Source organism: Meleagris gallopavo, chromosome 6, assembly GCF_000146605.3.
Source record: "Meleagris gallopavo isolate NT-WF06-2002-E0010 breed Aviagen turkey brand Nicholas breeding stock chromosome 6, Turkey_5.1, whole genome shotgun sequence".
In the NCBI taxonomy this organism is placed as follows: Eukaryota; Metazoa; Chordata; class Aves; order Galliformes; family Phasianidae; genus Meleagris; species Meleagris gallopavo.
In genome coordinates this window covers 21,284,490-21,298,382 of record NC_015016.2, presented here as the reverse complement: position 1 = coordinate 21,298,382, position 13,893 = coordinate 21,284,490, and the positions used below count along the sequence as shown (strand labels likewise).

Sequence of the window (13,893 nt, the reverse complement as noted above, 5' to 3'; positions counted from 1 at the left end):
TGTCATTGCTGCATTACATTAAAAATGATAAATCTGTTGTACTGATAAGATCACTTCCTTTAAGGATGCAGTATGGAATGGAATAACAGAATAAGTAAAATCTGAATTGCTAAATAAGAGTATGTACATTTAAAACATGGCTCACACCATCAACAAAGAAACACAAGGAAAAAAGAAAAACCACACATGCTGAGTGAAAAAATGACATGGGAAGGAATAGGAAAGCTGTGAAGGATTAGCTATGCTGGTTTCCAGCAGTCCACAATCAGTATTTGACCACATCAGCCCATTACCACCTGGGATGACAGCCCTCATGCTACCAGATAAGAAAAAAGGCACGCAGAAGCAAAATTCTACTGATGTTTCCCAGTTGTTTGCTCTTTGGAGAACTGATTGCTGACAACTGCTGTGAAATGCAGAAAATACATCATTTGCTTAGCAGTAACAAACATGGCCTAAAAGACTGAGCACAGCATTGGAAAGTGACATAATTTTTTCCAAATTTGGCTAATAACACAGGCAGAGTCACAGGTGTGCAGTAATGAGAAAACAAATTTCCTCAGAAATATTGTGTTTTTTGGAAGGATAGCAAAATGATTGACTTTTCCCTACGGGCAAAATACATCTATAACGTTAGCAATAAGCATCCTAGAAACGACTAAGAAAAATGACAAGCACTGATTCACCAAACATTATATAAACAAGTTCCTCAAATCTATTTAATGGGGATATAAATATGACCACCTTCATCACTCACTGAACACTGTCCATTTTTCACATAGAATAAGGACAGCTTCTGCTGGAAAGAACTGTTGAAAACAAGCCAAGCAATACTAAATCTACATCCACACGGCCTTCCACCTGATAGTTCTTTACTTTGGAATACTTTATTTTGTAAACTCTTATTTTTTATTCATAATGTAATATATTTAATATTCTAAAAGAAATCAAAGCATGTAACACTTGACCACCTTTGATATGAGATGATAGTACTCAAACCATTGTAAGTTCTTATTTAATAAGTATTAACCTATTATGACCGACTGAATTGAATGTCACACCACTAAGGTTTAAGCAACCTGTTTCCTATCAGATGCTCACACCGGACTAGTTACAAACCTGAGCAACCCATCCTTGCTGTGAAGCTGGCTCTGCTGTAAGGGGGTTAGGCTACACCCACAGGTCTCATCTAACTTAAAACATTCCATGAATTCAAGGTAGGTCAGGGAAAAAAAATATATATTTTAAACACTGAATACAATGTTAACTTCAAAAAGTTAAGAAAACTCTAAACATAGGATATACCACAAATGACATACATATAAATGGCAGACATTAATTTGTTGGTGTTTGTTAACAAGATAACACTGAAGCAAAAGAACTCAATGTAGATGAGCATGCAGGGTGCTGGTGGAAATCTTAACAATTTAAAAGATACAAAGGACTCAACCTTTGGACAGCAAATGTACAGAGCCCTGTTTGCATGAAGGAATCACTGCCCCCCAGCAGACTCAGCACAGACGATGGGCAGCCCGGCTTTGCCTTTGCTGCTATAAGCAAACACATAACACGGTATTCTGTATTTCTAGCTCCAATCTTGAGAATACTGTAGCATCTTCTCTCCCTTCCTCAACTTGAAGTTTGATCACAAAACAACGCTTTTGTTTTAAATCCATGAAGGATGCTATAGACTACTGTTCCATCCCAGTATCAAAATGAAAACTTGAAATTCCTCTTTTTCCCATTGGGAACGGGAGCCTGCCCATTTCTCCACACTGTCAAGATTTCTCTGAAACAAAGTCCTTTGCTTCAATTCATTAACTGCTCTCTAACTTTAGTTGCGAACTTGCTGAAGGCACACTCCTTCCTCTTCTCCACTTCATTAATAAGAACATCAAACAGTACTGGCCACAGTTTCAATATCTGAAGAACACTACTGGACACCAGATGGCTTCTATTATTATCACTCTGAGCACAGCAGTTGCAACAGTTGTCTAACTTTCCTTGCTAGCAACTAACCCAAGACATCCAGCTACATTTTGATTGCAAAAAGGTTATAAAAGATCACATTGTATGTTTCCCTAAAGTCAACGACTTCCAACGTTCTTTCCTTGTGCACTCATCTGATTGTGGAAGACAATTAATTCGCATTTGATAAACTATCACCCTCGTACCCAAAACCAGCTTCCAGATCTGTTCCATATTCTTCCCAAACACCACAACTAGGCTGACCTTCCTATATCTCCCCACATCCTCCTTCTTGACTTTCTTCAAGACAGGTTTGATGCTTGTTTGTTTTTTCTGCTCCTTTGGAATCTCCTAATTACTATGAACTTTCAAAGATATAGGGAAGAGCCTTGTAATGACAGCAGATGGCTTCTGCTAGGATGCTTAGATACATCATGCTCAGTCCCATAAATTTTTGTACATCGGATTTGCTTAAGCAGTTCCCAGCTTGACCTGTACTGTACACAATGCTTCATTCACTCCAACTCTGCCATTACACTTGGGGACTTGGGAAGTCCAAGAACAGTCCTTATCATTAAGGAGACAGAAAAGTCCTTGAGAATTGCTTCCATGTCCTTTTGTAACCAGATCATTTGTCAGGATTACGATGAATTCTAAGCCTTTTCACAGGGTTTGCCATTCACTTCAGCTTAGTACTGCACGCATATAGCCATGCATTCTTTCCACAAACAATAATGGAGTTACTGAGTGACACAGACCTCTTAAAGATTCTGCTTGAAAGACCACCTACTTTGACATGAAGCCATTAAAAAAAAAAAATCCTAAGAACAATTTTTCATTTAGCCCTAACCACCAAATGATTATTATAACTAGATGAAATCTTTAGTTTGCTTGTACGATGACAGCAGTGTCAAGAATCTTAACACCACAATGACTTTCAGCAATAAATTCTGTATGAATCAGCCCTAGTTACCTAAAGGCACTCTCATATCAGTAATTGCACAGATCCCCAAGGTCCTTATTATTACACTTAGACTAAATAACTCATTTAGACAAGTCTGTTTCTTTTAAAGAGGAATCTTTTCAAGTTACTTTGAGACCTCCTGATTATAAGTAGCCTTGCTGCTCACGGCAGCCTTGGTTATGGTGCGTTAATGAAGCTTTGTAATAGCTTCCAGGAGGCCAGAGTTGGGAGAAATCAGCTGTTTCTCAAAAATTATTAATACTGATTAGAATCCTACAAGAAGAAAAAAACAAAACAAACAAACAAAAAAAAACAAACCAAACAAACAAAAATTAGGAGAATGCTGTAGTCAGACAACAGGCAATACTGCTTCTTGTAGGATCTTAATCAATACTCAACGCAGTTCACCCTTCCATAACACTTGATACATACTCAACTTCAAATTCTAATTAATTAACTTAAAAGACTACCATACGTGGAGTATAAAGCTTTAAAGATGCAGAGAGATCGAGGCAGCTAAGGACAGGCATAGAGAGAATTTGCATCTAAAGAGGCTTTGTCCAGACTTCTCTACGTAGCTAATGGAAGAAAAACTTATAAGAAGCATTTGTCATTTCTGGTTTGTGTTGATGCTACTAGAAAGGAGCTGTAGCTGGCTGCATATTTTCCCTGACCAGCAGGACTCCTGCACTTCACAGCAGTGCGTATTTTTCTTTTCTCCTGCACTGCAACATTTAATCCACATGCTAAATGAAGAAGAGTTTATTAGAACTTGGTTGAACAGAGCTAAAGAGTGCATTTGTTGGAAAAAAAACAAAAACAAAAAAAACCACGTTAATAACTCATTTACTTTGAGTCTCAATGTACTGCTTATATTACCTTGATTTTTGTAAATTCAACCTTTTTCATCCTAAGAGGAAAAAGAATATATAATGGCAAAAAAATTTATTCTGCTGTAATATATTTCAGTCGTATTTATGTAGAACACATAAATAGAGCTTTTTTCTACTTTACACGTCTTTTTCTTTCTGAAGAAAAATGTAACAAAATGAAAATCTGTATCCGAATTATTTAAAGATTAAAAACTGAACAACAAACTGATTTAAAGACAGAGATAGTACATAAAAGCATAGAATAAAGCATAATAAGACCTGAATATTTTTGCTCATACTTACCTTCTCATTAACTAAGAAATTTGAAGGAAGAAGATTCCTTCAGAACAAATAGGGGATGTGTAAGCACAACTTTATTAATAACCAGCACAAGACTATCAGCTTTTTCAAGTTGACAAGAGACATGAAGTTGATACAGAATTTGCAAGGTTACATCCTTGGCAACAAGGCAATCAGCTTTTCAGCTACAGATCAGCAGTTTAAATTCTGTTCAAGCTAAGCAAGGAAGGACAGGCACTTCTTGTGACGTGATGACATCGAATCAGTTACAAAGGGCAATGTTTTCACAAAAATCAGTGCTGAGATCTCCAAAGTAGTCTGATCCGGCTTTAGGAAGTTACTGGAAAGAATTGTGGCAATCTCTGTGCTCTGAATCTGGGTAGAAACAAAGTAAAATTTATAATTTTCATTTTGTAACAAATGAAGGTTGGGTTTTCCTTTTTTTTTTTTTCATAATAAATTACAAAACAGTGCTAAACAAGTCAAACTCATTTTCTCCTTCTGTTTATATTACTCTTACATGAATTCATACCATGTGGCATGTCCGAGACTGAATGGCCAGAGTGAGAATGAATCCCCCAGACACAGCAGGTTTGTGAGAAAGCTCCCTGAGAAGCAGAGCAGACGAGAGGGAGGAACCAACTGTACGAATTTCACGCTCAGTATGCAAGAATTGACAGACATGTATGATTTTGACAGGCTTATATTATTTTTTTTAATACCACATTGCTGAATCATGAGGGAAAAGTGAGCTCACAAAAGGCACTGATATTGTTCAGAAGAATCCAGGCTATTTGTCTACGAACTTCACTTTTTTTTTTCCCCCCTTTCTTAATTTAAATGCAAAATTCAATTCATAAAATACATTCTGAGTCATGAAGAAAACCTAGGAAACACATCACCCTTTGAAGAGTCTTGTACCAGGAATTCCATTCTCTCTAAAACACACCAACCCACGCTTGCTGCCACAACGTACTACTGAACATATGAAGACAAGGTTTACTTATTATTTTTGTAGAGCATTACTTGCAGTGGTAGATATTTCTCCTATATAACTTTTAAGTGAAAATACATATTGTCAGTGTTAAGTCTGCTATCTGACTTCGGCAATACAAATGGCTTTAAAAACATTTAAATAATTTTCTCACGTTCCGTAGTTGGACACATAAGATTTCTTCACAGAGAAGCATAAGTGCAAGAACAAGTAAAAGCTTCAGGAAACAAATCAAGGATAAAGATATAGCCATTTCTGTTAATTTATAGCCTACCAGGAAAATCAGCTTTGAGTAAGTTCTTTAGCAACTTATTCTACTCATTGTATTTTATCAGTATTTACACAGAAACACAATCTCAGAATTCCAACTATAATGCCTGCTCAGCTCTCCACTGGTCTTGGTTCTTTAGCTCAGGATTGTAATTTTAGATATACACTGCAATTTTGCCCTACCAATAGAGTTTTCATCAAATGCATTTTTTTCCTCTAGAAACATTACCAAAATACCAATACCATCCTTTTAGAATTATTATCCCTAATTGTGGAGAGTTGAAGAAATTTCTTCAAGTTTTGAGGTTTTGGAGCATTTTCCGAGAGATCATGTTCTGTTTGTTTTGTGACGATGCAACAAATTGAGTTTATTACAATTGTGGCTGAGTTCGGCGTTTGGTTTCCAGACTCTCACAGACTTTTGCCCAGCTCACAACTACTGAAAGTGTTCTTCCTGGAAGATTTGCTGCTATCCTTATGGAAGAGGGGAAAGTGGAAGTATACAGTCTCTCTTTTCAAGGCACCAAGAATTCTAAGAAATCTAAGCATTTTACATATACTTCTTTTTCCACTTTACAACACAAAATGTCAGGCTCTAAAAAAGTCATGTGAACAATGCAGATTAAGATTTCTTTTTCAGAAATGGGAAAATAAGAGCCATCAACAAAATATGACATGCCAGCTCTTTGCAGGCAGCATGCAAGTATTTCATCACGATAAATTTCAAGATCTATTTGCTTCATGTTTCAACATAACAGTCAAAAGACTGCAATTATCAGATGAATTTTATGTGGTATACTTACCAACACAACTTAGCATATTTGAAGTTTCACATTATCTGGTACCAGTAAATAAGTGATCTAGAAACTAATATGCAGAAATACATTTAACTCTCTAGTTATGGGGCAGACATTTAAGACAGCATTTTTAGACCCTTAATTAAGATTCCCAACAATTGTGTTGCTAGTACATAATCTGATAGTGTAAACAAGTTAAAAACAACAAAGTTGTACCTGCTTCACAAGACTTTTTTTTTTTGTCCTCATTTTCATCAGATTTTTCACTATCATAAACAGTAAGATGTTATAGTATTATAATAACCATGCCAATCTGCAGTTAATATCTCTGTATACAAATATTTAAAAGAAGCTATTTGTTAGGATATTCCCTTGGGGTGGGGGGGAGAAACAAAACAGACAGAAAACCACAACCACCCAACCAAAGAAGGAAATAACCAACCAAAGAACTCCAAAGCAACCATGCAACCATTCAGGGATCTTTAGTAAAATCTACATGTGTCAAAAAGTCTGATCCATCTCCCTTGAAATATCAGATGTACTTAACAGAAAGCACCTTAGGAGGAATTTGTGTTGGTGCTCACGCTTACCTTCAAGTCAGTATAAACAAACTTGTCTAGACACTGTTATAAGCAAGGGAAACAAATGTTGCAGCCACCTCTGTTTTGCTATTGCAACACCCTTACTAAGAAAATAAGTAGCTGGAAAGCCGACCAGGAGAGATCTAGTGTCAACATAAAGAAATGCTTGAATATAGGAAAAGAGCAAGTTTCTCTTTCCTTTACTGTAATGCTTTCTTTTCACACATGAAACAGCAAGAAAACATTCTAAATTGCCTTTTTTAAATGCAATTCCTTGTTTCACAGTGTTTCTAACAACACTGTACTGCAAATGGTCTCATTTTCTTGTAAAAGTCACCGGGAATCTTGGATTAAAGTTCAGTGTTCTCTAGATCAGGTATAGAAAAAAGGTTATTTTGGATTGATATTTACATGTATCGTGAGAACAAAGCATTTCTTCAAGCTCATCCTACCTTGCATCACTACTGTATGGCAGACAGCTAATTTAGAGCTTTGTATAAAAGGGCTGTTTAAGATGAATAACTACGCTCTGTATTGAAAGCTAGAATAGATCTCTGGAGCGAGGGAAATGGGGCTCAAACCTGGGAAACTGCAGAAAAATGGAGAACATGCCTAGAAAAAGGAAGAATCCTAGCAGCTCAAAAAAGAACTCAAGTTCAGTACTTCAAGTCTTATTTTTATAGGGATCCCATAAACTCCTGAAGAAACTTGAACACAATGGAGAAAAGATTAACTTAACCTTGTTTTCTTAAAAAAGAAACAAACAAACAAAAATAACCAAAACACCACAAAGAAAAACACTGAGAAAATCGTAAGGAGTGGTTGGTTCTATTACCCAACAGAACAACTAAGTTGTATTAAGAAAACCTCAATTTTTTGCCATTACAGGATGAATTTGTGTCCTGAATACAATTTCACAAGGTTACCTTTCAGTCTGATCTTTAATTGAAGTTTATGCATCTAATAACAATAAATTATACAAAACACATTTTCATCTCAAATGTATACAAATGATACAATGCAAAGATAGCCGCTGTTCTGAACTACAGCAAAAAAGTCCCTCTCTCACACCTAGGCAATTTCTGCCTTATCTACCTTTAAAATTAGACACTTTCTCTGCAGGGTAACTCACAGTCCTTGCATCTGTGACACAAAAATCAGTTCTTAAGCTTATGCACATTCATAATCAAGGTACACACAGACAAACCTCCTACTATTTGCATTTAGAATTGACAGACATGCAAAAGTGACTACTGAAGCCTGTACAAGATGAAGAGGAACCAAAAATCACAAGTTTGAAAGGACCTGGGAAGAGAAATAGCTTAAAGACACACAAGAGGAATGCCTAGGAATGAGGCAGCATCCTCACAAGTTTGTGAAGATCTTCAGGTGCAAGAAAATTGCTTCCCCCATATAAACAATCTTAAAAGCTCTTTTCTTTGTTAGAGCACATTTTCATAGTTTCACTGCACTCTCCTGCTTCTTTCTAAAGAAGGAGATAAAGCAGTCCGAGATCACATCTGTTGAGCAAAAGCTCACCACCACCTTTGTTGGTCAGCCTGCATTCCCCTTCTGTTTGTTTCTTTCCCTCTTGTCCAGCAGTACCCATACAACACCTTCAGATACAGATGCAATCCAGCACCATTCCCTTTCTGAAGGCTGCCAGCCAGTAAAGCTGCTCTCCTCCATAGTTTATAATGAGAAACAGCAACGAGTAGGGCTTTATGATGAAATTAGCACTTCTTGATAAGGTTGAATACAATTTCTTGGTTTAAGAGAAAAGCAGAGCGAGGAAATGTTGCCCGAAAAGGAAGTTCTTCCTGTCAGGAGTTTGTTTGATCATTTTTGTTCGGGTTACTGAAGGCAGACAGATGATGAACAAAATGAATAGTCTGTACCCGAAGGCAAAAGAGGTCACGTTAGTAGGCCACCTCTTCCACAAAATATAAGGTTTCACTGTATTTAATTTGTTTTCTGCAATGAAAAGCTCTTAATAACCAGTAAGACACTGCTTTTTTTTTTTTCCTCCTCCTTGTGTAAACTGCAAGGGATTTTAAAAGGCTGTGTTTTATAAACACAATCTATATGTTAAGTTCCTCTGGGGGGGTTTTAAATTAAGGCTTTAATCACTGTGGCACATAATTATTTCATGTTTTGCTTAAATCTTAAACTTAGAACACGTGCACAAAACAAAAAAACCCAAACACCCAGACAAACAAACAACCCAACAAAAACTGATCAACAGCTTTCTCTGAGAAATCCAAAATTTCTCAGCCTGAAAAGGCCAGAGATGAGAATCTTAAATCTTCGTCTGCCCTGAAGACAGTAAGATGTATGAAAGCAAACAGCCAACATTCTCAGACTCTTAAGCAATGCTGCTTTAATGACATATATTCTCATCTTCAGACACCAGAAAACTGCATAACCTGAAGACAAAACCTGCAATTATTTCTTTTTACTATTCAATTTGTGAAGGTGGCTTGTCAGATTTGTTATATAACCTGTATAAATTGTCCACTGAGTGCCGTCAGAGCTTCCCAAACCTACTTCACTGCCCCATCTGCTCAGTGACTCATGGTGCAGATAAAAAGCATTCACTGCAGTCACAACATCTCATCTGTGCTCAAACAGCACAGATATGTTTAATCACATTTTAATTACAGCAGACGTTCTTATTTCTTAAGACTGTTCAACAGTTATTGCATTTTTTTCAAGCACTAAAGCAAGAACGTATTACAAATACATGCAGAGTTCTTGAAAGTTAGAACAATGAGTAATGTATTTCTAACCCTGCAAGTGAAATCCTAGACCAACTCGCAGAATTTACCCAGTAAATTAAAGTCTTCACTCACCCACCTCCCACAACAAAACAAACAAACATGCAGCTGAGGGTGCACCCTTTCTGCGCCCTTTCAAGATTGTAAATTGGACTCTTCTATAAAACTTGGTGTTGATGGTTCTACATCTCTTATTTTAACCAGTTTTAATAGCTGTGAGGTTCAGTGCCCTGCAGAACAACGAGGCAGGAATGCTTCTGTCATTGCCAGATTACAAGACTGTCTGCCTTTAACATAATTGTATCTATCTATATAATTGTATAAATATATAAATAAAGCAATATACTAAATATACTTATGAAAATGAAAATATTTTATTTAAAAATTGTTAAAATCCTCACGCATTTTCTTACGAAGGAATCTGAGTCCTCAACATTTTCATTCTGAAACTAGGAAACTACTGTGTACAGATCTGGAACAAATCAACAGATCAAAACATTGCAACATCCTGATACGAAAACTAGATTCTGAGCTGCTAAATAAATACATAAAATTAACAAACTCAATCACCACAAATAGTATCCTCTTTAATGTCATATGAGATTTCCAAGCAAACTGGTACACACAGGCATGCACACGTATAAATCAACACGTTCAATCACCAACCTCTTGTCTTTTGCAGGATCAGGTGTGTACCTACATAATCTCAGTCAGTCAACAATGTTCCAGAATCTCTTAGGCAAGGCACACAACACACCTTCTTGATTTCTGAGTTCACTGTGTTTTGGGGGTACTCATCAACTTCACAGCATGCATATATGCTTCTAATGCTGGCACAAATCTCCCTTTTACCACAGCCAACCCTGCTTCCCTGACACGCACCTTTCCTGGATTCTGGTTTTTCCTTGAGCCAAGATAATCAGTTCAGGACAAATAAAGAAATAGCTTGTTTCGGGAGGCTGCAGTTCTATAAAGGGACAAAAAGACCATTTGAATTTAAGGGAAACAGACATTCATCAACTCCGGGTTAATATCCAGCACATTTATCTTGTGGCAAAGGATGGTGAATGACTACAGGTCTGGAAAAGGGAGCATATGATTTGGCACATCATGACTTCATGCCTCCCTTGCTACTGTGGGTTTGTAACAGACAGAATAACATATGCTGCAACTTCACCAACCTTTTGTTATGAAGCAGTCTCAGAAAGTCAGCAGATACACATAAATGTTGGTACAACTCTACCAAGAGCTTATTCTGTTTTTCAGATGACTTCCTGGGTAAGGCTGAGCCCTATTCTGCCAGGCTGGAGCACTCTTAGCACCATGCAATCAAGTTATGATTCAAAATGCTGCTTCTCATTTCCAAAAACACTACAAAGAAGACTCCAAGGAAATTTCCATTGCAAAGAATGCATTTGTGATAGACTTCTCTGCAAAAGATTTGTGTAGGGAGACAGCATCACATGAAGACATCCAGAAAAACAAAGCTCATACAAAACCAAACTTCACAGCTAGTACTCAACACTATGATGTGAAAATCACCTAATGACCGATTTCCAGAAAGATCACATTGCTTAACACACACACACACACACACACACACACACGAGTCTTGACACTACTTTTAAAGGAAAAAAAAACCTAAGAATTTAAGTCCTATTTTTGAATAGTAACTTACTAGTGTACCTACCATCTCCACTGCACCCCTCATCGGCCTTCCTACTCACCCCACACTTACTATAATGTCTTGTTTATATTTTAAGTTTAGATTTTCCTAGGAGAAGCATCAAAGTACCTGCAGTATAGCAATGCAACACATATTTCAACATGTTTTTCCAGCTTCTTAAACAGCTTTCAATGGTTAGGATCAAAAGTTTTTTGGATGCTCGTTGCTGTATTTTGAAGAAAATATTCACGGGAGCAAAGCAGTTCTGGGAGACATACTGTCCATGAATGTGAATGTGCCTGTATCCTTGAAAAAGAGAAAAGCAGCTGCAGGAGCAACTCCTGCTTCCATTCTCCACTAACACAGTTCCTTCTTTTCTCTCTTCAGCAGTGACACTCACCAATGGAAGACTGAGACGCAGTCTCCACTGTACAACACATTTAATTACACTATTCATGCGTTTAAATAAAAAGAAAAAAACAAAGAAAAGAAGAGAGTAAACAGTGTAGAGAATGCCAGTGAAATATACGAAAAGCCAATACTGCTTTTACAGTCTCTTGTTATGTGAAATATGTATAGATTTAAAGAGTTGCAGTGATTTTAACCACATGGGATGCCTAAAACCATAGGATATTAAAGTCTTCAGGGATATATTTATGAGAACATTCTTAAGTTTCAACCAGAAAAGGCTAGAAGAAGGGTAACAATAATGATGGTGTTCCTAAAGTGTAAAATAAGTTACTGAATCTCGTACATGCCTTTTCTCAAAGCAAGCAGGAATTTAAAAAAGCAAGGAAGGTGATCCTCCCCCTCTACTCTGCCCTGGTGAGGTCACACCAGGAATACTGTGTCCAGTTCTGGGCCCCTCTGTTCAAAACTCATAGAGACAGTCCAGTAGAGATGGATTGGGGCCCGGAGCATCTCCCTTATGAGGAACGGTGGAGAGATCTGCAACTGTTCAGCACGGAGAAGATTGAGGGGGGAATCTTGTTTACAAATATCTAAAGGATGGGAGTCAAGTCAATAAGGGAAGTCAAATGGGAAGTTCTATATAGACACGAGGAAGAACTTCTTTACTGTGAGGGTAACAGAGACTAGAACAGGCTACAGAGGCTGCTGGGTCTCCTGCTCTGGAAATAGGAGATATTCAGCAGCCACCTGGGAACTTTCCTGTGTGACCCGCTATAGGGAACCTGCTTTAGCTGGGGGCCGGGCTCAATGATCTCCAGAGGTCCCTTCCAAACCCTGCAATTCTGCAGGGGTTCCCTCTTGAGCCTCAACTTCTGGTTCACTCTTCAGAAATTGTCAGTAATTTTCCATGTTAATACCAGGCCAATACAAACAAAAAAAAACTGGTGATAAATTATTCATTGTGCTTTGAAATATTAGCAAATTTACTCCCATTATTTTCTCTGTGAAGAAGAATCAGCCAGCCTGGATGCCACTGAGTGCACTGCTGCTGCCACTGCCCGGTGCCTCTCAGCACAGCGGCACCGCATCCCTGCCATGGCTGGGGCTGAGCTGGAAGACCTTTCAGATCCCTTCCAAATCAAACCAGCACACAGTTCTTGTGGTGCTTAAACACTGGGGGGGCTCCAAGTATTCCCCAACAGGTGTTCCTGTTCCTTACAGCTTCACCTACAAGACTTTACCCCTGTGCTTTCAAAAGAAGCAGAAACAAAAGAATTACCAAGTTTTTTGCTAAGGCAGCATAATGTTTCACAGCTCAACTACACACCCGTCTCCATCGGCTACATGAGCAGGCTAACGACACTATTTCACAGCCGGATCTTCAGACTGCCTCTTCCCGGCTTTAGCAGGGGATGACTCCAGCCACGCCGGGTACATACGTGAATTAGTAGCGTTACAAAGCTCTGATCTCTGTCACTCAGCAACAACCGCCCGAAGGAACCAGACGGTGCCTGATGTCAGGGTACTCATTTTCACCTGATTTTCCTACCGCCGCCGCTCATCATGTCCTGTCCCCGGCCACACCGGCGCTTCCCGTCAGGCTCCTCTGGACCCCCGGCGCCCGCCCCGAACGGTGCCCGCGGCACATCGCCGGCGGCAGCTCTAATCCCGGGCCCTAAGAAGTATTAGTGCCGCGCTCAGGAGCAGCTGCCTCTTCTATAAACTTCCTTAAAGGTTTACAGGGAGTTGCCCGGGCTTAAGAGGCCGACGGCAAGGTGAGACACCGAGACGGTCAGCCCTCCTCCCCACTCCGCCGCGGGCTGCCACCTCCCGGTCCCGCCGCGACACCTGCGGTCCCGCCGAGCCAAGGCGAGCCGAACCCACGGCGGGGTCAGGGTGCGCGCCGGAAGGGCGGCACAAAACGCATTCTCCGCGGCTTTGTTCGAGGCGGGTCCCGCTGTAGCCCCGCTGTAGCTCCGCAGACCGCGCTCCCCCCAGCCTCCCCGCCCCCGTCGCGCCGCAGCCGCCTCCCACCTTGGCTTTGCCAGCCTCCAGCTTCTTCAGCCGCTCCTCGTCCTCCATGGCGTCTATGTGTGGAGAGCAGAGCGTTATGGGCGGCGGCAAGCGGGCACACCCCCCTTAGCCGAGACACGCGCAGCTCGCTGTCCTTTCCCGTCCCGTCTCACAGCGACGACAGCTGCCGTGGCGGAGACACCGGCGCCGCCATCTTCATCTCCACGTAAACACGCGGCCGGGGAAAGTGACGTGGCTGCCAGCTCCTCCTCCCGCCGCC

General features: G+C 39.6%; 1 protein-coding gene and 1 long non-coding RNA gene across 4 annotated transcripts in view; both read right to left on the bottom strand.

Moving 5' to 3' along the window:
- Positions 1-13,882, bottom strand: part of LOC109368186 (A-kinase anchor protein 9-like) — a 55,456-nt gene extending 41,574 nt beyond the window's left edge. For 2 of the 3 annotated variants that reach the window (XM_031553894.1, XM_031553895.1), the window contains exon 1: positions 13,635-13,882. In XM_031553894.1, coding sequence (XP_031409754.1) covers positions 13,635-13,682 — 48 coding nt within the window. In that variant the 5' untranslated portion in view covers positions 13,683-13,882. The remainder of the gene's footprint in view (positions 1-13,634) is intronic. The other variant, XM_031553896.1, reaches the window with a different exon arrangement.
- LOC116216742 lies at positions 4,161-13,615 on the bottom strand. Its single transcript, XR_004160108.1, has 2 exons — positions 13,137-13,615; positions 4,161-4,479 (listed from the first exon to the last, which is right to left on the bottom strand). It is a non-coding gene; the product is annotated as an uncharacterized LOC116216742 (long non-coding RNA).
- Positions 13,883-13,893: the final 11 nt, after the last annotated feature.